At 51.4% G+C, this 23,814-nt stretch overlaps 1 protein-coding gene across 3 annotated transcripts in view; it reads left to right on the top strand.

Annotated features, from left to right (window-relative positions):
• ZNF609 (zinc finger protein 609) overlaps positions 1–23,814 on the top strand; it is a 66,391-nt gene that overhangs the window by 31,060 nt on the left and 11,517 nt on the right. For all 3 annotated transcript variants that reach the window (XM_063169315.1, XM_063169314.1, XM_063169316.1), the window contains exon 3: positions 19,322–19,547. In XM_063169315.1, the coding sequence (XP_063025385.1) occupies positions 19,322–19,547 (226 nt within the window). The remainder of the gene's footprint in view (positions 1–19,321; positions 19,548–23,814) is intronic.

Below are 23,814 nucleotides of genomic sequence, written 5' to 3'. Positions count from 1 at the left end.
ACACATGAGTGCTGGCTGGGAGCCCTTCTGGCTCCTGCCTGGGGTCATGGTGCAGGATGGGGGCCCTGGCTCTGGAGGCTCACTCAAGGTTCCAGCTGGCTTGTGACCCAGTGAGGCTGAAAGTAGCCACTCTTCCATCTGGGCCAAGAATTTGTAAGGGTTTAATCACCCTGTCCTGGCACTGGGCTGGCACGCTCTTCCAGTGTCAGATTTACTGCTGTTGGCCCCTGAATGCCCAGTGCAGCTTGCTTTTATGGAACCCTGCTTGCTTTTATGGGACCAAAATTAACATCTCAGCATAGTTAGACTTTTTAATATCATTTGAATGTCCAACACTGCAGCTCTTCAGCTGGTTTCTTATGGTGAGGTGATTGTACTGTGTGTGTGCTTTTGAGTGAAGTGTGACCAATTTGGTGAAAACTTTGGTTTTCTCCTTTACTCGTATATTCTCTGCACAGGAGAAAAGAGTCTTTTATTTGGGTGTATCTTTTGTGGCCAGGGCTCCACGTTCCTTCCTGAGCTGTGTGCAGCCTGGTAGTGTTTAATAGGAAGAAACAAATGGCTGAAGCAGCTGCCTGGGCTTCACCCTACAGAGGAGATGGTTTGGGGGGAGTGGGGATGCAGAGGGGGACTGCCTTGGGCTTGAGGCAGAGTTTCATCCCTGAATCCCTGCAGGATGTGGGATGTTGACACATGGATGTGAGTGCACCACCTGGAGAAGTTTGAAGGTATCTCTGCCCATGGCAGGGGCTTGGAACTGGGTGAGCTTTAAGGCCCCCTCCAACCCAAGCTTTTTTGTGGTTCTGTAAGCTGAGTTTGGTTCTGGCAGGTAATCATTTCAGATCAGTGATGTCCTTCTCTGTGGTCTTTGCCCCAACATTGTCTGTTTTCTTGCTGCTGACAGCTTCAGTGCCTCTGCCATTCCCTGCTGTTGTCCTGGTGCAAGAAGCAAGAAAGCTGGAGGAGCCAGGTGTGGTTCCATTAGTGTTTCATAGATTCACAGGCTGCTTTGAGTTGGAAGGGTCTTTTAAACTCACCTCATCATCTTGCCTTTGTCCTAAACCACTCTCAGCCCAGCCAGGTTTTAGGAACAAGCTCTCTGCATATAGCTAGTGATGATTTGGTGATGATCTCTTGGAAGATGGGGGATCTCAGTGGAGAGCTTCTTCACAGGTTTGTGTTCAGCCTAAACCTGGGCACAGGAGCCTTCCTGCCTCCTTGTGCAGTCACTGGAGCTTTGCTGCTCCCCCAGGAAGTGTCCTGGCTGCTCCTGGCCACCCCTTCCCACATGGACGCTCAAGGGTTTGTGCAACCATGTGGGGAATTGGGTCAGGGACATGATCCAATTAAAAGCTGTGCTGAGTGGCATCGAAAGCAGGTTTTAACCAGGCAGTTTCCTGACAGTCCACAAATGCCTGTTGTTAGGAAAAGAGGGCTTTGGACCACAGCAGGAATAAACAGCCATGGGTGGATTGTGGTGGGATGGTTTCTTCTGGTGGTGGTGGTGCTGGTCCATGAAGGCTTGCTGTGTTGGTAGGCAACTGTAGGGACAACAAACCTGACTCCCACTTGGATTCTGGCTGGTGAGTGTTTGTTTTCTTCCCAGGGAGCCCAGTCTCACTCCCTTGTGTCTGTTTTGAGGCTGCCATCGCCCATGGAGAGCCTCTCATCAGGCGTTTCTCAGGTTCCTTCTCTTCAAGGGTGCAGCCAAGGGCTGTGGTCACAGGGGAGGGCTGGAATTGCACTGCACCCATGCCCATCCTCAGTGCCTGGGGCCAGGGGGGGTTGCCTTCAGTAATCCTGACTAATCCTTTAATCTGTATCAACACTGATAGGTATTAAAGCAGCAGATAAGGTTCAGACCATGGCTTGGAGCTCAGCGATATCCCCACCCTCTTCCAGCTAAATCTGGGCTGATTGTGCTTTCTCTTAAGGGGACCGTGCTTGTTTGCTGAGCAGCTGCACTGGCTTGAGAGGGTGGATTAGCTGTTCACAGCTGGAACATGCCCTTGTTGCTGGGCTCCAGCTTGCCAGACAAGTCCATTGATCTGTCTCTGTGTGTTCCTGGTGACCAGCATCCCGTGCTTCCTGGAGCAAACCCCTCCAGGTTTGTGTTCCTCTGGCAGTCAGCAGCAGATCTGTAGCCTCCTGCTTTTTATCTGTGTTATTCACCTGGATATAAGCCTGATTCAGTTGTAGACACTTCACAGAGTTCTTAAGCAAGAGCACAAAGCTTTCCAGTGCTGTGGATCTGTGGTTCCTTGCTGCCTGCTGCTCACAGCAGGATTTCCCTCCTCCCCCACCTCCAGAGCACCATGTCCTTCCCTTCCAGACCTTCTGCACTCTCTTCTTTTTGGGCACCTTTCCTCATGGCTGAGATCTGTGATGTTCTCACTTGTATGGCTCCTGGGCACCTCCAGTTACCCAGTGATCTCTCTCTGTGAAGGCAGGACTCCAGAGCTGCCTGTCCCGTGTTTGGTGGCACCAAACCAAGCTGGTCATGCTGGGAAGAGCTGCTCCTGGTTGAGTTCACTGTGCAAAACAAACTGTCCCTATTGTTTTTGTTGTTGTAGGCTCATCTGCCCTTTCCCTGTCCTCTTCCAGCTTCTCCCCATGCTCCTGGGATTGCTCTGAGTTTGCCACTGGTTCCCTCATCAGCAAAGCCATGGTTAATCCTTCCCATAAATCCTTTAAGCTGTTAGCAAACAACCCCTTCTTAAAATTCTAGCACGCAAGCTGGGCTGGGACGGAGCCTGGCTCACAACCCCAAAGTTCCATTTTTGTTCCCAGATTATCACCTCTGGTCCTTCCAGGTCCCACTTTTGGCTGGCACTGCAGGCTTCTCACCGTGGCTGTGGAGCAGTGGATGGCTCATGCAGGTGTGTGGCCTTCCATGGTACATCTGAGGTGTAAAAACACTCAGGTTCTGGATTAGCTAATGAGGGGGTCCAGGTGTGGCAGGTGCTTTGAAGTCACAGATGGGAGTATGTTCCTTAGGTTGCATGTGGATGAAGTCTCACCTCTCTGTCCTGTGTTGGTCCTGTGTCTTGTCTACACAAGCTCAACATGCAGCTGATGGGGCCAAAATGGGCTAAAAAAATAAGAGTAAAGCTTTTTTGTGGTATGCTCACCTGTCTGCACCCAAACTCTCACATCTTTGCTGTTTTGCTCTCAGTCATGACTGTTTGGCTCTTTTGGATTTGTTTGTTCCTGTAAAAACACAAGGTTGGTCAATGTTTTGGGCTGTATTTTCATTGGTGATTAGGTTAGGAGCTTCAGGTGTTGCACATCTTTGTTGGAGGATCTCTGAATATCCCTTCCTTCAAAAGTTGACATCCTCCAAGGCATTTGGCAGAATTCAAGAGAACAAAAAATTGGTTTCTCAAAGTCTCAGCCCACGTCTTGAGTTTCTCTTCTGTGAAATTTGGTTTCTCCCTTACAAACTCCTGATGAAATACAGTTCAGAATTTATGGGATTCTCATTACAAGACTGTCATACAAGAACCACAAACCTTTTTCCACTGTTGATCCCAGTGGGAGGAAAGGCCCTGAGACTCCCTGAGGAGTATTGAATGGCATCTTGCTGCTGAGTGGCTGCATCTGGGAATTACTCAGTAAAACAGAAGGAAGGGGAAAAAAAGGTTAATGCAGTGTTGGCAGCAGGCAGCTCCAGAAGCTCGTGTCCTTCAGGCTGCCGTGATTCAGCTCGGTGACTTGAGTGCAGGTGGTTCTCAGCTTATCCCTCAGGTCTGCCAGAGGAAAAAGGATTTGGAGGAAATACCATATTAAATCTAAATTTCTGAAAAATTGATTTCTTAAAATTGATTTTTTGGGAAAAAAGTGCATTTGTCAGCAGGGGCTAATTGTAAAAGGCACGTGGCTTGTGCACACAGCCCTGTGAGCATCCTCTTTGCACAGGCTGCTTTCCTGCTTCTGTAGCTCTGCACCAGTGTTGGGATTCATGGAGCAACCAGCTCTATCCTGAAGCCTGTAACAGCACAGAAACCCCAGGGCTGGGTTTGGGGTGAGTTGAGGAGGGAAAAGACCCACGGGCAGATGCCAGGCAGCTGCAGAGAGCTCCCATGAGCCCTGCTCCTGCTGCCAGCTGCCATTGTGCTTTCCAGGAGCTCTGGTGAGGGTCAGCCTGCAGGCATTACCTGCTTCCTGCAGGCTGCTGTGATGATCTCCTACCACCAGCGAGCATGGGCTTGAGCAAAAGCCGGTCACCTGCATCTACAGGGTTGTATTTATTATTATTATTTTTTTTTTGCAAGCAAGCTGGGTGATCTGAGCTGGGCTGTTGGCATTGCATCCTGTAGCATATGACAGATAATCAGCCTGGCTGCTGGCCCACGGAGGAGGTGAGGCTCCTGTGGATGTGTGACCTGGGAAGGCACAGCAGCTCCATAAATCACTGCCTGCTGCTGCCCGTGCCTTGTGCCTCTCTCTCTTCAGCTTCTTGGCAAATTCAATATCTGCTGCAGAGCTCTGGATGGCTCCTTGCCACTGGGTGAGCTTGCAGTCAGTGTCTGTGCAGGGCAGGGAGGCAGGGCAGGCTTCTGTCCAGTCCCTCACCCCCTTTTATGTCATTCCTCAGACAGAGAAAATAACTTGGATAAATGGCTGTCTTGCTGTGTTCCTTGTGCTGGGGAGCACGGCTCCTTATGGACACCAGGACTCTCCTGCCTAATCCTCCTGATAATGGCCTGAGTCTTTATCACCAAGGATTGGTGATAAAGGGTGGGTTTTCTGGGTTTTGAGTGCTGGTGCTCAGTCATGGGGTGCATCAGGTTTCTGGTTTATGGGGGTTCAACTTAGCCAGGTCATTGCTGCTCTGCTGTGCTCATTCCCAAACTGCCCTGGGAGCAGCCACATGCTGGAAATGGGGTCTGTGCTGCTGAGCCTTTTTGCAGAAGCAGTGAAAGCTCCTTTGGGGGTGCCAAACACCCCATTCCTGGAGGTATCCTGAGAGAGGTCACTGCTGCCAGCACCCTGCTCCAGGAGATGGGAGATGCTCAGCTCAAGGAACAGGATCCCAGCAGTCTGTGAGGAGCTGTGGAGACTGCCAGCACAGAGGGCAGAGAGGGCACTTGCTGCTCTCTGGGTGGGAAGGGAAGTTGCTGATGTGATGGAGAAAGGCTTTTTCCCTCTGCCAAGCTGCCTCCCACGTCTCTCCCTGCCTGCACGGTGCTGCCCAAGGCGGTGTCCTCGGCATGACTCCAGCTGCGTGCCAGCTCTGCCTTTCACTTGCTCCTCTGGGGTGTCTGTACTTCTCCACTTAGTTTGGTGCATCTCCTTGGCTTTTCCCAGGCTTGTTTGTTACTTATTTGCCTAGCTACTGTTACCATATCCAGGAGGGTTCTTCAGGTCCCCTTATTCCTCCTGTCCTTTGGTGTTCCTCCATGTCAAAGGAGTGATTTCCAGGCTTTTTACCAAGTTTCAACTGTTTAATCCCATTGAGCCCCTCCCAGCCCTAGGTCCTTTCCCAGTGCCCATGCAGCTTTTCTCAGGTGTGGGATCTCAGCGCCTCAGGACTGAGGTGCAGAGTGACCGAGACCACCCTTGGGGGGCTCGGGAGTCCTGGAATGTTGCCAGAAGTGTCTGGTGGCTGGACTTTGATCCTGCACAGGAGATGACACCTGTATGAGGATGGGAGGATTTCACTGGGTGAATGGTGAAGGGATAAGTTAATTAGAGAGTGAAACACAGGGTTTGGGATTTCTGTACAGGGGGGTCTAAAGAAGTAAGATGGAGGAATTGGGGCGTGTCCTGTCCTTCTTCTTCTTCTTCTTGGCCTCCATCTTCTGTGGTGATGTTGGCACTTTGGGATTGGTTATTACTAAAAGTGCACTGGTTAATAAGGGTAAAAGGTATTGGGGAAAAATGATAAATATTGTATATGTAGTTTTGAGTATAAAGATAGGTGACTGCCCCGGGGGCTCTCAGTGTGCCCATGGCTGGCTGCTGTGCAGACCTCTGTCGGGCCGAGAGAAAATCTTTTAGATAAACAATTAATAAACACCGAGACCGAGGAAAGATCTGAAGCCTCTTCTCGTCCTTTGAAGCGCGGGCTGTCCGAGGCCACCCCGGGCCTTCCCAGGTCACCCAAACAGCCGAGAAACCGACACTCAGGCTTTCATCCCTGCAGCCATCAGCTTCCTTCTCTGAGACACTGCCCTTCAAATGCCAGTGTTTGGTTTTTTTGGCCAAGAAGCATCTCTGGGATGTGCCGTATCAGCTGTGCCCCTCTCCTTTGCCAGCAGCCTCTTGAAGGCCCTTGGGAAGCTCTCTGGTTGTGAGCTATGTGATGTTTAGGGGACACTGCCATGGTCTCTGCTCTAAAGAACACCTGGATGGTGTTCAGACAGGCACCACTCCCCTGCTTTGGCTTGGGAAAAGCCAGCATCAGGTCAGATGTTGGCAGAGATCCCAAATGATGGGAAGGGTGAGCAGTGAGGACTTTTGCTGCCAACACTACTCTGAGCACAGGGGTTGCACAAGTATCCATCCATCCATCCATCCATCCATCCATCCATCCATCCATCCATCCATCCATCCATCCATCCATCCATCCATCCATCCATCCATCCATCCATCCATCCATCCATCCATCCATCATCTTGCCTTCATGCACATTTTCCTGCCTTGCAAAGCCCTGGTTCTCCCTGGCCAGTGCCTGCTTTCCTATCCCCAACCTGCAGACCAGCAGCTCATTAGCATGTCCTGGCCATCCCAGAGCTGCTGGTTGGCACTGTGGGAACCTTCTCTGTCTGTCCAAACAACATCTTGTGTGATTATTATCAATAAAAAGCTGTTGTTCCTTTTCCTCAGGTGTGAGCAGGAGTACAGGATGTGTATGGACATGCTGCCTGTGTGTTTCCAGGAGAGACAGTGTGATTAAAGGTCAGATGGGTTTATTACTGACAGAAATGCATTTTGGCTGCTTCAGGCTGGAGCAGAGGTATCAAAAACTGTTGGACAACCATTGCAGGGGTTGTGGAACTTCCAGAGTAGGCTCTGGAAGACTGTCCCACTGATAATGAGGAATTGTCTCTTACAGGGTTCCATTAGATCATGGCACTGAACAAGTGGCATTCCTGGGAGGGGTTCTGGTGTCCTGCTTGTCCTACCTGCCTTTGTATTTTTGTTGTTCTTTTTTTGTTTTAACTTTCCAAGATCCTATATAAAAGACTATAAAAAAGAGTTATGTCACTAATTAAGAATTAAATGCCAAGAAACACTATGGAACTGTCTTCCCAAAGAACCTGGAAATGTGGAGCTGTGGGGTCGTGGCTTCCCCTGTGCTAAGGACATTCTTTTTATGCATGTGACCCCAAACCCTCAGCATTTCTTGGTCAAAGTGACTCTTTTATCATCCCTCAAAGCTAACTATTGGGCAGGGAGAGCCCTGGAGAGGAGATGTGGAGCTCCCTGATCCCTCCCACCTTTCTCCAATGCAGGAGAGGAGATGGAACCATGCAGCCAGCAGGTTGTTGAGCCCAATGCTGGCTCCTTGTTGACTTTTCTTGCCTTGGAAGAGCTCTCTGCAGCTGGGACCCTTGGCATGCAGGCAAGGGGTGCTTAATGACCACTGTGGGCTAATCCATTGCTGAGCTCATGGCTGCTTTCCCAGGCCAGCACTGGCTCCCCATTCCTGCCCTCTATTTATGCCCCTCTTGCTGGGCATAAAAACCTTCCAGGCTCTGATTTGTGACTCTGTTGTGTGTTTCCAAACACAACTTGTGTTATCCTCCATGGGCTGCCTGTTGGAGCTGACAGCACCGTGGTCCCTCTGGCCCCCAGGGGAATGGTTGAATTTTAATCATGTGTGGCCAGGTTTGGGTCTGTGGTGGCCAGCAAACCCCAATACTCAAGCTTGGGGCTAAAACTTCCTTATTTATTATCATTCCACTCTTCCTCATGCAATTAGGATTTCTCTGCCGTAGCTGGCTGGAAATTTGAAGAATCAAAGAAATTCTGGCAGGGCAAGAAATGAAATTTATGGAGATCTGGGCTTGCTTATGATGAGTCTAACTCCAGCAGCATCTTTGCCTTATTTTAGAGATGCCAGCTAAAAATCCAGTGTTGATTGAATATAAACTTGGCCCTGCTACTCCCTGATCTGTGTGCCCACCAGCCCCTGGCATCTTCATTTTGACATGTCTGTGTGCTGTCTGAGGTGCTGCTGGGTGGAAGGAAGCATAGTGACTGCTGGCATTGGATGGTGTTTTTTCAGTGGTGACTGTTTTCTCTCTCATTTTGCTTTGTTTTGTGGCAAAGGGGAACAATTTCTCATTAGCTGGAATTTGCTGACCCGTGGGTGTCCCAGCACATAGCCTGAGAAATGTGAGGTTAGAGGCTAAAAACCTTCCTGGAGCTTAATTGGACTAACAGAAAGCTTCAGCCATGGGTGGTGTCAGCATCCATCCCTGTTTGGTGGAGGCTGATTTGGATTTCAATGCAAGCTCTTCCCCTTGGTGTGGTCCAGAGGAGCTGATGAAGCAGCTACTTGAAGCTATTTTTCTATTTTTATGTGAAGCACTCTCAAGGAGAGCATGGCTGCGAGCGGCACAGTCCTGTGATGCGAATCACAAAGCTCCCTCTGCTCCCTGGGATGTGCTGAAAGCCCCACAGTGGCTGCAGTGCTCCCTGGCTGTAGGTGGCCTGCAGGTGATGAGTTACACTCTGGCCTGGCTCTGGCTCAGCTCCTCTGCTCCCTGGCTGCTCAGCTTTCCCTGCAGGGAGCCATCGATCCTCCCCAGCCGTGCTGCTCGACCGCTGGCGGCTGCTGCTCGTCAGCACAGGCCCTGCCAGGTGAGACCTTGAGGCATCACAGCCCAGCTGTGTCCTGCAGCCAGGCACTGGCTCCCACAGGAGCACAGGCTCTGCCTCCTCCTGGCAAATGGCCCTGCCTGCAGTGGGGGCTTGGATCTAGATGAGCTTTGAGATTGCTTCTAACACAAACCAGTCTGTGATTCTGTCATCAGAGCAGAGGCACCAAGAGGCATTTGAGCCAAGGACAGGAAAACTGCTTTTCATCCTCGAGGCTGGAATTAAAGTCTGGAGTGAGGGTAGGTGATGGGAGCCTGTGGGTTCACGTGGAAAGCTCGTTCCTGCTCCTCTTGCAGCTCAGCTAGAGGTTTCATGGCAATATGAGCACATGCTGTGCTGCTTTGGGGTCGGTGTCCGGGCACTGTTCTGTGCAGGCAGCATCTTGATTTCAGTAATTTATAAAACCTTGGGAATTGGCTTTAAAAACTTCTGTGGCATTTGCTGTGTCCTGCATGTTCCTGATGGGAGCTGATGGACATGGGTGCAAACTGTTGCTTGAAGGGTTGGGATGAGCCCAGCATTTATTGGCCAGAATAGGAATATCGACTCTTTTAAAAACAGCATGATTGAAAGAACTTGCTGAAAAACTGGGGTTTGGGGAGTGGGGGTGATGTAGTCATGGGACACAGCACATTTGTCATTCCTGTGTTAGCTTGAGGTTTCCCTCTTGTGTGCTGGGAGACAGAGGCACATTCCAGACACCAGTGCCCTCTCTGTGGCCACTGCTATGAGACACATGTGGTGACACCATCTTCCTCACCCACATTCTTGTGTGTCATGTGATTGGGCTCATTTCTTGCTCTCTCTTCTCTTGTAACCTCCCCATCAGGCCATGGAACAGAGCTGGCTTTGTGTCTGGAAAGCACCAGGATCTCTCCTGGCAACTGGAGCAAAACCTACAAAGAAGAGGAGATGAGAGCCAAGTGGGCGGCTTCCTAAACGTGCAGCCTGCAGGGGCTGGGACGTGCACATCATACCAAAGCAGGTTTTTAGTATTAAATAGATGGAAGGAAGATGTCTCCTTTTGCCTGAGGGATAAATAGATCTGAAACTCATCCTAGACTTTGCTGCTTGTTGCATCTGAAATATGTGTGTCTCACCCTGGAATCGAGCCTCTCCAGGAGCTGCCAATACCTGGCTACAACCCATGTGTAAAAATGCTCTGGTGTTCATGGTGTATGTGGGATGTGATGGAAATTCTCTGGGAGAAGCATCCAGTGAATGGATTTGCCTCTTTTTCCCCCAGTCCATTGCTGTGTGCACCCCATGGTCTGGACACAGCGCTTCTCATGGTGCCACCATGGTGTCACAGCTGTGGTACTCTGGTGCCCTCCCAGTGCTAGACCTCCTCCAGGGGCTGTGTGGGTGCTTCAGGAGGTGCACCCTGCTTTGCAGGGACCGAGCACTGTCTCCTTCCCTCCCAGCCCTTCCCTAAACAAATTTTACAGGTGTGAGCCCTGAGCACCTGGCTTGGCTTCTCATCCATGATCCACAGGCCCTTCAGGACCAAATGCTCTTTGTAGCTGTGGGCAGACAGCTTATTGTGCACGAGAACTGCTTAGAAAACTCTCCATCTTGCCACTGCCATTTGCTGGGAGATGGATGGGATAAGAGAAGGATTTTTTTTCTTATCTGCTTGGCCATGAACCTCCTGGTCCAGCCATGGAGGTGGATCATAGAGCTGAAGCTGCTCTCTTGTCAGAGATGCTTGTTATCATGGTTGCAGTGTGGAAGAACATCAAGAAAAGATAACTCTGCCAAAATTTAAGTAAAACCCTGCCAAAACCTGGCAAATCTAATCTGAACTTGGGCAGTTCCAAAGCTGCTGGATGTTGGCTCTCTAAAAGGAGAAGCTGCTGCTGTGTCTTGGGAAGACCTGGAATGTGACTTGTTGGGGATTCAGAGCCTGGCACGGGGTGGATCTGGGGTGTCAGCAGCATTTAGGAGGTGCTGTGGGGAATGATGTATGTTGTATGATATTAATGGAGGGTTGTAGGAAAGAAAGAAGGAGCAGAGCAAGGGAAGGATGAAGGATTTTCTCACTTGGAAAATACTGGTATACTTAGGAACAGTTTCCCTGCCAGAAAGCTGTGGCCAATGTCTGTCTTAAACGTTCCTCTCATTGATTCATCCCATTTCCTCCTTGCTCCTCTGCATCATCCTCTGCGTAATTCCTCTCTCTCCTTTGATGTTTTCATCCCCCATGTATTTGTAGATTATGGCTGTGTCCCCACATAGCTGTAACTGAACCAAGCTATCCATATTTAGCTCTTCTAATCTTCTCTTCCAAACCAATCCCCTCAGCCTGTTATTTTTGTGCCTCTTCTTTGAACTTCCTTCAGTTTGTCTCTTGTGTCCTTTTCTGTCATGAATGGACCTGTGAGAGGTGTCCCTGCCCGTGGCAGGGGGATGCAATGAGATAAGTTTTAAGGTCCCTTCCAAGCCAAGCCATTCTGGGATATTAAGATGGCATCTTGGAGATGATCCCCTCCAGGTCACTGAAAGGATCACCTTGGATTGGTGCTTGGCTGTTTTATGTATGTCTGTAACTCCATATTCCCCCAGTTTCTTGCACAGGGACTCTGAATGTGAGTGGGATTTGCTTTTGGCCCTCTTTGAGGCCTTGGAGGCACAACTCAGTGCCACAGCTTTGGCTGTTGTGGAAGGTCCAGCTGTCCCACACCACATTCACAGCTTGGTTGATCAAAACACCCCCAAACAAAGCCCATCTTTTACCCTACACTCCATCTCTTCTTTGTCAGCTCTGCTCTGAAAACACCAGGGCCTTTTACCACATCAACTCTTGTGCTTTATGAGTATAAAAGTTGGTGTCTTAGTGATGTGATAAAACCACATCCCTGCACGTGGTTGTGTTGTCTGCCATGGGTCTACAGTGACAGAGTGGTTGTGGTGGCTTTGTCCACTCTCACCTGCAAGTGGGCACTGGCTTTTGGGATGGATGTGGACAAAGCTGGTCCCTGGACTTGTGCACCAAGCAAGCAGAGGAGCCCATCCTAGATGAGACAGGTCTGAGCCCAGCTCATTTTTACTTTGAGTCTTGGATCCATCTTCTCCCTTCTGTATTTACAAGAATCCAATTTTGTGCTGAAATGATTTGTAAATCCCGAGCTGTCTCCCCTCTCTGACTGATTCCTGTGTACTGCAGCTTTTCAAAGGTAAGGACTTTGTGCCTGGATAAGCATTAATTAAAAGTGATTAAATTATTAATGCTCTGAGTTTGCATGTAGGGTTGTGGGTGTGTGTGCACACGTGGCTGTGCCCTGACATGAATTGCTGGAGGCCTTGCAGCCACATTGTCCATGTTTTAGGGGTTTAGATTGGTGAGACTGAGGTAGAGGAAAAAATGGGTGAAAAAACTGAAGGAAAAGTTGAGGCAGGCAGGTGGAGTTGTGTTATTCCCTAACAGAGAGCTGAACTGCTGTGCCAGCTTCTTTCCTCAGCCCTGACCTACCAAGTGTCAGCTTTGGCTTGCAGTCCTTGCTTGGTGATCCGTGCCAAGGTTTGTTGGTAACTTTTGTGTTCTTGCTGTCTCCAGGAGCCTGCTTTTCCAGCCTCCTTCAGACTCATCTCTTGATCTGTTGGAATGAAGATTCCAAGCTCTACAATATGTTTTTCATCCCTAGGGTGGTGGGGTCTGTGCTTGGTGCTCAGGATGCTGGCCAGTGTGCTGTGTAGCACAAGGCAGACCCTGTAGGCAAGTGAAAGCCACTTGCCATGAAAATCCTTCTTTTTCATCTGATTTCTCATGCCTGCCTTGCAAATTTGGGTTTTAGGGATGTCTGTAGTTTGGCTGTTTCAGCCTCTGTGTCATTTGGCCAGGTTTGTGGAGCTGGTGGTTATCAGATGGCTCTTAACAGTGGCTGGAGCTGCCAGTGGTTTGTGAAAGGTCTCATAGATTTGTATCCTCCCTGCAGGAGATTGATGCACTGAGGCACTGTGAAACCTTTTATGTTCTCCTTTGCCTGCTTAAATGTGCTGGTCAGCAAGTGCTGTTAATGGCAGCTATTGAGCACTGCTCGGATCCTCGGGTGCAGCTGCCTGGTTATTTTGGTGGAAAAAAAATAGCAAAAGCAAGACTTTCCCTCACAGTGGTTCTTCCACATAGAAACCTGACTTGCAGCAGACATGGCTGGGGATGCTGGAGGATGGAGATGTAGGAAACAGAAATACAAGAAGCTGCATGCATCTGTGATGGTTGGCTGTGTTGGCAGAAGGGTGGTACAGGTTGTGGGGGGTAATGGGGGACCTGGGTTCCCAGTGGGAAGTCACTTGCTGTCTTTAGAGCTTTCCTGCTCAGGCAGCACTGCCAGAGGTGAGGATGACAGCTGACCATGGCAGCAGCAGTGCTGAAGAAGGAGCAGGAGGCTGGGTTGGTCATTGTGAAGGGTACTTGTGGCCATCTGTGGTCAGGCTCTATGTTTCTAATAGTTTCTGCTCTGCTATGACCCAGATGCATCTCCATTGCTTTTCCACATGGGATCTTTCCCTTTTTCCCCACCAACTGAGCTGCTTCATATTTTAATTCAATAAATGAGGAGACCTGTGGCCCATATGTGGGATATCAGTGCTTGATGAGGCTGAATGGAGACCCATTGACATGTGGTGGGACTGATGCACAGAGGTCCCAGCTTGGATTTCTTTCCCATGTCTCTCACTTATGTCACCTGTCCCCTTTCATCACTGCTCTTCACTACCTCTCTCCTGCTGGAGACACCTTTTTTTCCCTTCCAGGAGCAGATCTGATAGTCTTGTAAGTGGTTGGAGCAGGTGACTTGGTGCCAGCACGTCTGCCTTGGATACTATTCCTGGCTTTATTGGAGACACAGTAATATGCAAGGCTGTGCCTCTGCGGTGTCTGCCTCCTCTTGATCTCAAAACGCTGCAAGCACTGAGATAAGACAGGCTGTGTTCAAGCAGTGATTTTATTCCCCTCTCCTCTGCAGAGAGAAAGCTCCTCGTAAGTCATGCTGGGTTGTATTTGCATTTCCCCAGCAGTGTGGCTGAGGTTGATAGCACCCAGCTGTCTGCATCAGCTGGGTACTTGGATCAGCCCCCAGCACTGGCATGGTGGGAGGTTGTGCCTCCAGTGTCACTGGGTGGGATGGCTCACCCTGATATTCCCAGTAACTGTGACCAGATGTGGTTTTGGTGGTGCTGGTGGTGGGGCTGGGAGCTTTATGCAGGTAATCCTCTTCCAGGTTTTGGTTCCTGTGGCCAGAACAGACTTGCTCAGCCAGGTCTGCCCAAAAGTGCCCAGATAAAACTGATCTGAGTTGGGAATGTGCTGCCAACGCCAGCACTGGGCTGCATTGTGCCATCCTTTTGGCCACCATCTGCTCTGGCCATTCTGCAGGGACTTGCTGGCCAGGGAGAGTGTTTGCATGGATGGAGCAAACCCCCTCCTGGATCTCAGAGCTGGAGCATGGGCAGGAAAGGACACAGAGGCACCTTTTGTAGGTACTGCATTCCCATTACACCTTGGCATCAGCAGCCCCACAGCTGGGAGATGCCATGAATCCCAAGTCTGATGGGTGGAAGCAGATGGTGATGAGCACTGGGAACAAGTTGTGAAGGAGAGTGGTGGGGAATTGGCCTCTCTTGGCATGTTTTTAGGGGGATGCTGAGAGCCCTGGGGCTGGGAAGTTGGGATCTCTGCTCCTTAAAACTCCTTACTTCCCATCTGAATTGCCTGGCTCTTTGGTGGTGGTGCTGGCCAGGAGGTCCCACACTCACTTGTCTTCTCTGAGTGGCAAACTCAGGGAGTGCAACGCTGAACCCACTGCATTCTGCACAGATGGAAGCACATGGAAGCATTAATCCTTCCTTGTGGCATTTACTGCTTCTTGATAAGGGAGGGCTGTCACAAATGTCAATCTCTTTTTCTTAGAGCAACTGCCCTGTTGCCCTGTGGGCTCAGATTTGCCAGCTAAGGAACCCATATGTTCCCCAAGTGTTCCTGTGGCCTGTAGAAATAACTAGCTTTGTTTATTTGAGCTTGTGTTTATCCAGGGAAAGGCAGACTTTTGTCTAGAACAGAATCCTTTTTTCACATCTTGATGTCAGCAACCTCAACTTCCTGCTACAGCAAGAGGGGAGAGCAATGGGCAGCAGGATTGGGATCAGTGTCCCAGGCCACCCTCCTGGCTCCATCCTTGGACCTGACACTTGTGCCACCATTATTTCCCTGCATGTGGGTGTTTGTTGGAAGCTCTTGTTCTCTTGTTGGCCGCTTTCTTGCTGGAGAACTCCAGCCAGCAAACAGTCAGGGTTAAGTGGCACCTGCACTGTTTGGGATGGGGATCTTCTGGAGCCTGTACCTCCAGTGTGTTGGGATGATGATGTTGGGATGATGTGACTGGGAGTTCTGCTTGCAGGTGGATTTAAGATGGAATTAGAGACATAGTGGGCACCAGAGCCAACAAAGGGATTTTGTCTTTAGGCTCTGCATACCCAGCTTTGGGGGTCAGGTTGGAGAAGACTCTTTGAAATTCCTTCCAGGGTCAGCAGAGGGGAAGAGGCACTGTGGTGCTGTGGTTTGGGGGTCTAGAGATGCCCGGGTGGATCTGCTCCCTGGGGGTCTCTCACCAAGGAGCTGGAAGCTAACATTCCCAGCTCCTACTCTGAAAAAGAAAAGCTGTGGGGCATGTGGTGACAGGAGTGAAAACATCAGAGCACCCAAATGTTGAGCTGAGCTGATCAGTGACATGGGACGTGTTGAGAGCAATGCTCCTGTGATGGAGCACCTTTGGTCCATATTCTGTCTTCTGACACAGAGTCATGAGTTTGTGACTAGTAACAAAGCTCCCTCTTGGCTTTTCTTGTCTCTGTGTCTGCAGGAGTGAAAGGACCTTGTAGGTGAGAAAAATGGTACATGGTGCTGCATAGCTTCTTCATGTGGGGATACACTGGAGCCTAGAACCATCTCACATGCTTTGGTGGTCTCACCCTGAGTTCTGCTGACAGATCCGGGGGTGCCCTGCACCTTCACACCCTCTCTGCCCTTGGAAATGCACTGCAGATATCTCTGCTAGTTGCTCTTCTTGGGGATTTTTGCTTTTGGCTTTTATCACTCCAAAATGCATTTTTCTTGCCTGACTTTTATTATTGAGGACAAACCAAAATTCTCATAAATATGAATGGGTGGTCTAGATGACATTAAAACCAGTGGGGTGTTTTTATTTCTGGTTTGCCCTCTTCTCACTCTCTCATTAATAATTGCTGCTGTTCTGTCCCCTTGAGGGCAGCTGATGCACTAACCAGTGCTGCTAAGATGGCAGGCACTGCTCTGTGTGCATCTCTCCATGCCAGCACCCACCGTGGCACCCCATTGCACCTTCCTGGGGGCGGCTGTAACGAGGGGTAGGATTTAATGATCCCCCAGAGCCTGGCATGCCACGGCGCCGTTGGCATCGCCGGGCACTCTGGGTGGATTTGCTTTTCCCCCAGCGAGCAGAGGCTGTGCCGGCCGCTGCCGCCCGGGCTTGGCTCCGTTCCACTTGTGTCCTCGGCGCTGGGGAGAGCACGTTCCTCGTGATGGGAAAGCCTCCGCCACAAACACAAAGGGCTTTCAGCAGGGGAGGCAGCGGCGGGCGGACACGGATGGCCAGCGCTGGCACACTGCAGCCTCGCCCCATCTCACTCCCCTGCACACACACCAGCTTCCTCCAGCAGTCTGAGTGCAGCCGGTGTTTCATCTTAGAGCTTGGAAAGAGAAAGAAATTTTATTTCTGCAAGGGGGAGTTAGGGCCTAAAAGCGGTATGGGGGGTGGCCAGAAGGTACAGTGCTCGTTTTTGGAGCTGGGGATCTCGGTCAGTACAGCCCTGGAGGTGATGAGAAATGCACTGCTGTGGGGCGTGAGTGCTGCCCACCACCCCCAGCCAGCATTGCCCCAGGCTCCCTCTCTCCCTCCGAGGGGAAGAGCAGCCAGGGGAGCTGCCCCGTGATATGCAGGGCTCTCCCAGCCATCCTGCATCTCCTGACCTTGCTCAGCAAGCTGGAGGGTGAAAAGATCATGGCAACGAGAGATAAGGCACACACAGAGGGGGAGCTGAATCTCAGGGATTGATCCATGTGTCTTTTCCTCCAGCATGGCTTTCAGTTGTTTTTTTTTCGGTTGTGTCCCAGTGGAGAACCTCTGCTCCTGCCCTCACCCTTGAAGAACCATCCTGAACCTTTTTATTTTGCTCTGGAGCTTGGGGCAAGGGAGCAGGAGAGCCGCCTTGTCTCCCCACGGCTGCTGAAAGAGGCTGCTTATTACAGAGCAGGGTGAGATATGAAATCCCATCAAGCTGCCTTGCTTATTAGAGATCTCAGTGAGCTGCTTATTATGCACCATGGCATAATGCAGATTACGAATGTGACCGGGCAATAATTAGCAGAGCTGGAACTGTAATTAAACGCTCCTGAGCTGCGCTGTGGTTTCTGTTGCAGAGTGGAAGGAAGCTGAACGGTCTCAGCAGGTCTCCAACATGCACACACAGCCTCCACTCCCTGGGCAATGGGGGAAAGTGATCCCTGCCACTCCCTGGGCTCTTCCTGCTGCCCACCACCCTCCTTTGCTGGTGACTGATGTGTGTTTTGCAGAATGGGGCATTGAGGAACCCCTTCTAAGAAGCATCCCACTTCCTTGGAGCATGTTGCCCTGGATGTGCTGATGAGCTTGCTGTGTTTTGGGGGGTGATTTTCCTGTGGGAGTCTTCTGGAAGCTCCTCTGGCAGCCTTCTGGGGCGGTTTTATGCCAAAACCACCCTTCTTGAATCACATGGGGTGCAGTTGGGCCACTGGCCCTATGGCAGCCTTGGAGGTGGATGGTCTGGAGATGGGCTCCTGGGGGAGAGCTGGTTCTGTTGCTGGGAGATTGGAGGTGGTTGTGGATGACAAGCTGTGCTGCTGGGGAGGGCACTGTGGGGTCCAACCACTGCTGTTAGAGACCTCCAGGCCATCTTTAGTGCCAGGTGGGCTGCATGTTGCTCTGATGAGCTGTCTAGAGAGAGGATGGATGCAATACTGGGAGAGGGCTGTAGACAGAAGGTGCTTTGTGTTCTGCTGGAAAAGCAAATCCACTTGCCCTATCAGAGCCAGGATGTGATGTCCTCATCTCTGCTCCTCTGCCTAGAGATTTGTGTCACCAGGGCTGTGGAGAGAATCTGTGGGTCAGCAGTTGGTGGGGAGATGTGATGCTCCAGGCGCTTGCTGTGGTTACCCCATCGGGTGGGGCAGGCTGGGTTGGACATGAAAGGTTCTGCTGGAGTTGTTTCCCCTGCTGGAAGGAGGGAGATGTGTGAGCAAGAGAGAGAGCAGGGAAATTTAGCAGCTGGTCAGGACCAGGATGGGAGTCAGCAGCTAGGCTGGGCTGGTGCCCATGTCCACACTTGGTAACCACAAACCTGGGCTCTCCAGGTCTATTGTTTTCCCTCAGAAGAGTTTCAGAGGGTCTGGGAGTGCAACTGGGTGCTCTAGAGGAATCTTTGCCTGCTTGAAACAGGAACCCAGGTCAGCACTTGCTGTGGATGTGATGGGTTTCCTCAGTCTGCTTCTCTTCTGAGGTAGCCCAGTGCCTAAAGATCACAAATGGTGAAGAGGGGAAGTCTCAGCTGAAGAGGAGCCGCTCGCCCCTTGCTGCAGGTCCTCTCAAGCCAAGGTGTAGGGGTGCCTGGCTGTGGCTGGCTTGGCTGATGAGCCCCAAAGAGGAGAAGGTCTCCACCTTGCCTTGGCCAGCCACAGAATCAGCCCATCAGCCATCCTCCTCCTGACACTGCTGTAATCTGCCTGCGTGGCAGAGCGGCCAAGGGCCTTGGCTTCTCAGCAGCAGGGTTGCTTGGCTGGCCTTCCACTTGGCATGTTGGCTTGTTGGCTTTCCAAGCCCAGCTCTGGCTGTGGGATCTGGTTTCTGTGTGCAAAGAGAGCACAATGGCTGGATCAGGCTCTGAAGCAGATACTTGCATAGGGAAGAGGGATGTGATCCAAGTGCCTGTGTCTGCAGGTGGTCACAGGGTGGTTCTGGAAGGAGAAGGATGTTGGTTTTCATGGGTGCCAGAGGGAGTCTGCTACTCGTTTGTCCTGTCCTGCTGGTTGAGCAGAAGCTCTTCTAGGGAGCCATGGGGTCCAAAGTCATTGACTGCATTAACATCTGAGCCATAGCCAAGAGGCATCCTCAGCGGGCATGATTACAGAAGCCGTCGGGGAAGGAACTTGCCACGAGCTCTTTCAAGCAGGAGCACAGATATCTCCTGCACAAGGACTTTTGGCTGTGATCTCTGTGACTACAGAGCTCCCCAGGGTTACATGGGCATGGCAGCAGAGCCCTGCGAGATCCTTGTCCTCTGATGGCGTGTGGGCCGTGAACTGAAGGTGGCAGTTCTGAGCTTGAGGTTCTCCAGAAATGTAAATATCTGTTGATACTTGCTCTCCTTGCTGTGTTACCAGCAGTAATCCTGACAATGACCACACTTCTCTTTTTCCCCGCAGATGGAATCTCCAGTCTCTACGCCTGCAGTGTTGCCCTTGCATCTCCTCGTCCCCGTGGTGAACAACGACATCTCGTCGCCGTGCGAGCAGATCATGGTGCGCACGCGCTCGGTGGGGGTGAACACGTGCGACGTGGCCCTGGCCACCGAGCCCGAGTGCCTGGGCCCCTGCGAGCCTGGCACCAGCGTCAACCTGGAGGGCATCGTCTGGCAGGAGACAGAGGATGGTGAGTGTCATGGAGCTTCATCACGGGGGAGTTGTGGCAGTCCCTTCCTTCCCATGTCCCTGCTGTCCTGGGCTTTCCTGCCACCAGGTGGGTGGTCAGGACAGAGGAGCCGTGTGAGAGCAGTCCATAATCCGTCCAGTAAAGGGAGTAATGGGCCAGTACTTGCATCAGCCCCATGTGTTGCGTTATCCTTTTGCCCAGACAGCAGGCAAAAATCTGAGCTGCCATTTCTCTGCCCTTGGACAAGAGCTGACTTGTTTTGGAGGTGCCAGGGGAAAGGCCGTGCCAGCCGGCAGGGGAATTCGACAGAGTTGACTTCATTTTTGCTTGGCAACCCGCAGGTCTGTCACAAAAACACTCAAACCCTGGGAGGTGGCAGAAATCTCCTGCTGGATTAAAAAACCCCAGTGGAGCTCTCAAAATCGACTCAGTGGGAGATCAGCCTCTCGCCTCTCTTGCCAAGCCAATCCAATCTTTTTTTTCCACTGGAGCTCATCTCATCCGTGCACAGCTTGGTGTGCTTTCCCAGGTCCTTTGATGGGTTTTCATTGCTCTTGGGGCTCTGCCAAGGAATGCAGGGATGAATAGGTGGCTCAGTGGCCCATGGCAAGTGCTGGAACTTGGCCTTCCCTCTAGCCTGAGTGGGATGCTGGAGGTTTCTGCCTTGGGAGGCATGGGGGGGACTCCTTGTGTTGGTGTGTGGAAGCAGAAACAGTCCAGAAGCACAAAGGTGGGAGAGAGCAGTGGTGGTGGAGGCTGCTTGTTGGGTCATCTCAGCCAGGTATCCATGTGCTCCTCTTGGACATCTGCTCCCACTCTTCCATTGCTGTTCTGTGCAGAGAATGAAGCTGTTGGCCTTTATCCCAGCCACTCCTCACTGAGACTGTTATTGGGGATGGAAGCTGAGCTGAAATCTCCATTCCCATTATCTGTTCCAGTGAGGTCCCATGCTTTGGGAAGTTGGGAGTTGGCCCAGTTTGCCTTTTCTCTCTTCCTGCTCGCAAACTGGTTTTGAAACCGTGGTTGGCACAGGACCAGGTGCTGCTGTGGCTGCTTGGAAAAAGCATATTGAGAAATAGCACCTGAGCTGTTTGGGAAGAGAGCAGTGGATGGACCATGCCAGGGAAGACTGGGGTGTCTAGCTTGGGATGGGGACCTTGGCACTCTTCTCCTTTACTATCCATTCCATATAGGAAAAAAATCACCCTGGTTGAGGCAGCTGGGAGCTGTAAGTGTGTTTATTCTGCTGCTCCAAAGCAGAAGGATGCCACATGTTAGACCTGTAAGAAGAAACACAAAACAGGAGAGTTTGGAAGTCCTGCTCTGCACATGCCAGGGCCAGGGGATCTGCAGGGTGGATCTGCTCCAAAGAAATCTGTGGAAGGTGTGCACTCATCTACCACCTCCCCAGCACTGTGTGATCAATGTCTCCAAGAGCCTGGTCACTTTGTAGGATATACCACCTTCAGCTGGGGAAACTGAGGCACAGCTGGGCTGGGTTTTGGGAAACACAGCAGCACAAAGGAACATTGGCACCCTTCACTTGTGGGGCTCCCCCATTTCCCCAGCCCCATCAGCCTGTTGTCCTGGTGTGATTTCCCTCAACACAAAAGCCCTGGAGGTGCAGAGTTCCCTGAAAATCCCAGGGCTGCTGGAGAACCCCATGGGCAGCAGCAAAGCTGGGAAAGCTTGGACTTTGTAGGGTGGTTTTGGGTGGAAATCAGAAGAGGGTCGCAGTGGCCGTGCCAGGATGAGGCAGGGAGCACAGAAACATCCCTCCCTGCCAGTTCCTGGTTGGGAGGCCTTGCCATGGGAGTGGTTGCTGTTCTTTTCTCCTGCTCTTCACCCCACCGTGGAGCTCCATGCCTGCCCCTGGCTTCTGCAGCCACCATTTCAGAGCATGCCTTGGAGGTGTCCTGTGATTTCCCACAGCCCAGGTATTTTTAGTCTGTGGTAATTCAGTGAACTCGCACAGAGATGATGCTCTGCCAGCTGCTGATGGTTGCCACTGGTGGGAGCAAGGATTTCACATCCAGTCCTGCACAAAAAGCCCTGATACTGCCTTTGGTCTCTTTGGGTCTGCTGCATGCCTTGGCTCAGTCACACAGCATCTCTTGTCCTTGACTGTAAAGGCGGGGGGAGCCAGAACTGGTTTTTGCCTGGCATCTCTCCCCTGCCTTCCCCTTGTCAAAGATGGAGTCAAGGGTGGTGCTGGATCTGGCTGTTGGAAGCTGGAGCTTGTGAAATGTCCAGGGATGCAGCAGCCATCTCCCCTTGCCCAAAGGATACAGAGGAGAAAGCTACACCAAGGGCATGTCTGCAAAGTCAAAGCATCTGGAGACTCTCCTCAATATCTCCAGAGGGATCAATTTCTCCCCTTGCTCCTTGGGATGTAGCAGCCTCACTGGACTGCTTGGAAGGACCCCAGAGCAGTGGAGCAGCTCTTGGCTTGAATCAAGTTTAGAATCACTGAACTGAGGAATGGTTTAGTTTGAAAGGGACCTTAAAGCCCAGTTCATTCCAGCCCCTGCTGTGGAACCAGTTCATTCCACCCCCACCTTCCACTAGCCAGGGTTGCTCCAAGTCCCATCCAAGTCCCATTGAACACTTTTAGGGATGGGGCAGCCAGAGCTTCTCTGGGAAACTTGTTCCAGGGCCTCACTATCCTGCCAGGAAGGAATTTTTTTCCTAATATCCAATCTAAATCTCCCCTCTTACAGCTAAAGCCATTACTCTTTGGCCTGTCACTTCTTGGCCTTGTAAAAATCCCTCTTCAGCATTCTTTTAGAGATCCCCTTCAGGCTCTGGAAAGGACTCTTAAGATCTCCCTGAAGCCAGCCTGCTCCTCTCCATGTGGGTCTGCAGAATCACAGAGAAAAGCTTCTAAAGCCAAAGCTATTGGAATAAAGCTCCCAATATTGCCAGTTAGATTGTGCCTGGGCCAGTCTGACCCTCGCTGCTGGGCCAAAGGCAGCAACTGCGGTGTGTCACCCCAGAGATACCTTGGCTTGCTGGTGGTTGCAGCTGGGCACTGAACAAGTCCAGGCTTGTTATGAACTCCGTTTACCTCAGGAGGAATGGCTTCAGGCGATGGTGAAGAGAAAAAGGAGAGGATTCTGCTGGAGGGTTTAATGTCCAGAGGTTTATTCCATGGTTACAGAGGTCTGAACGTGAGCAACTGCTCCAACAGAATCCCGGCCGCATGGTCTGATCACCTTTTAAGCTCAGGGACAGGGGGAGGGGAGGGACAGGTGAGCCACCAACCAGGTGAGAGGGGCAGGGTCTCAGGGGAAGATGACACCCAGACAGGCCAATGACCCCTGGGCACAGGGGCATCCTTTGAACTTGACCAACCACACGACGCCTTGCTGGAATGTTCAGCCTGATTGACAGGACTCACTCAGCAAGGGGGCAAGGGGGAAGGGAGAGAGGTACAGGCACACCTGGGGAAGTGACCTGGAAGTCTAAAATGGGACATTACAGCACACCACAACACAAAGCCTGGCAATGCTTGGAAGGGTAAGGTAGGCAAGAAGGACAAGTCCATCTGAGCTGGGAGTGTGAAGCTCCAGTGAACCTCATGATGTCCTTCTTCCCTGAACCAACTTTGTCCTCATGTCCCACTAGAAAATCTGCCATGAGTCCATGAGCTTTGCTAAAGCCATCCCAGAGGGCTCCCCACCATCTGTCTGTGGGCTGGGTCCACCTTCTCCTCCACCATTGCAGGCTGGTGTTGGCCCAAGGTCTGGTGTAGCTGGCAGTGACACTGTTATTCTTGCTCTCCTGTGGCCGTGCTGGTGACACTGTCCCTTTGCTGAGCCTGGCTTGCACAGGGATGTGTTTTATCAGGCCACTTTCAGTGGGGAGCAGCTGTGCTGGGAGCTCCTCTGGCGCTGCTGTGTGTAATTCTGATCCTCAGGAACTGAGGAACAGATTATCTGATGTGATCACACCAGGAAGCATTGCTCTCGTGGCTGCCTCACGAGCTGCCAGCTCTCCTCCATCCCCCTCAGTGAAGCTGGTGTCACCTGGCTTGGATCATGTCACCTTGTCACCTCCCCATGGTGCCACACCAGTGCTGATCCCAGCAAAACAAACACAAACCCTCTGAGCTATGAGGATCATGGTGTGGCAGCACCTGGAAAACATCAGCACAGTGGACATCCCTTCCTCCAGCTCCTTGCTGGGGTGTCAGTGGCAGGTTACCCACGGCTCAGATTTCTGTGCACCAGACATTTGGATTGTCCTTTTGCAAACTTCTCATGAA

Source organism: Melospiza melodia, chromosome 15 (assembly GCF_035770615.1).
Source record: "Melospiza melodia melodia isolate bMelMel2 chromosome 15, bMelMel2.pri, whole genome shotgun sequence".
In the NCBI taxonomy this organism is placed as follows: Eukaryota; Metazoa; Chordata; class Aves; order Passeriformes; family Passerellidae; genus Melospiza; species Melospiza melodia.
The sequence above is the reverse complement of the archived record's forward strand: the minus strand, read 5'-3'. Positions and strand labels throughout refer to the sequence as shown.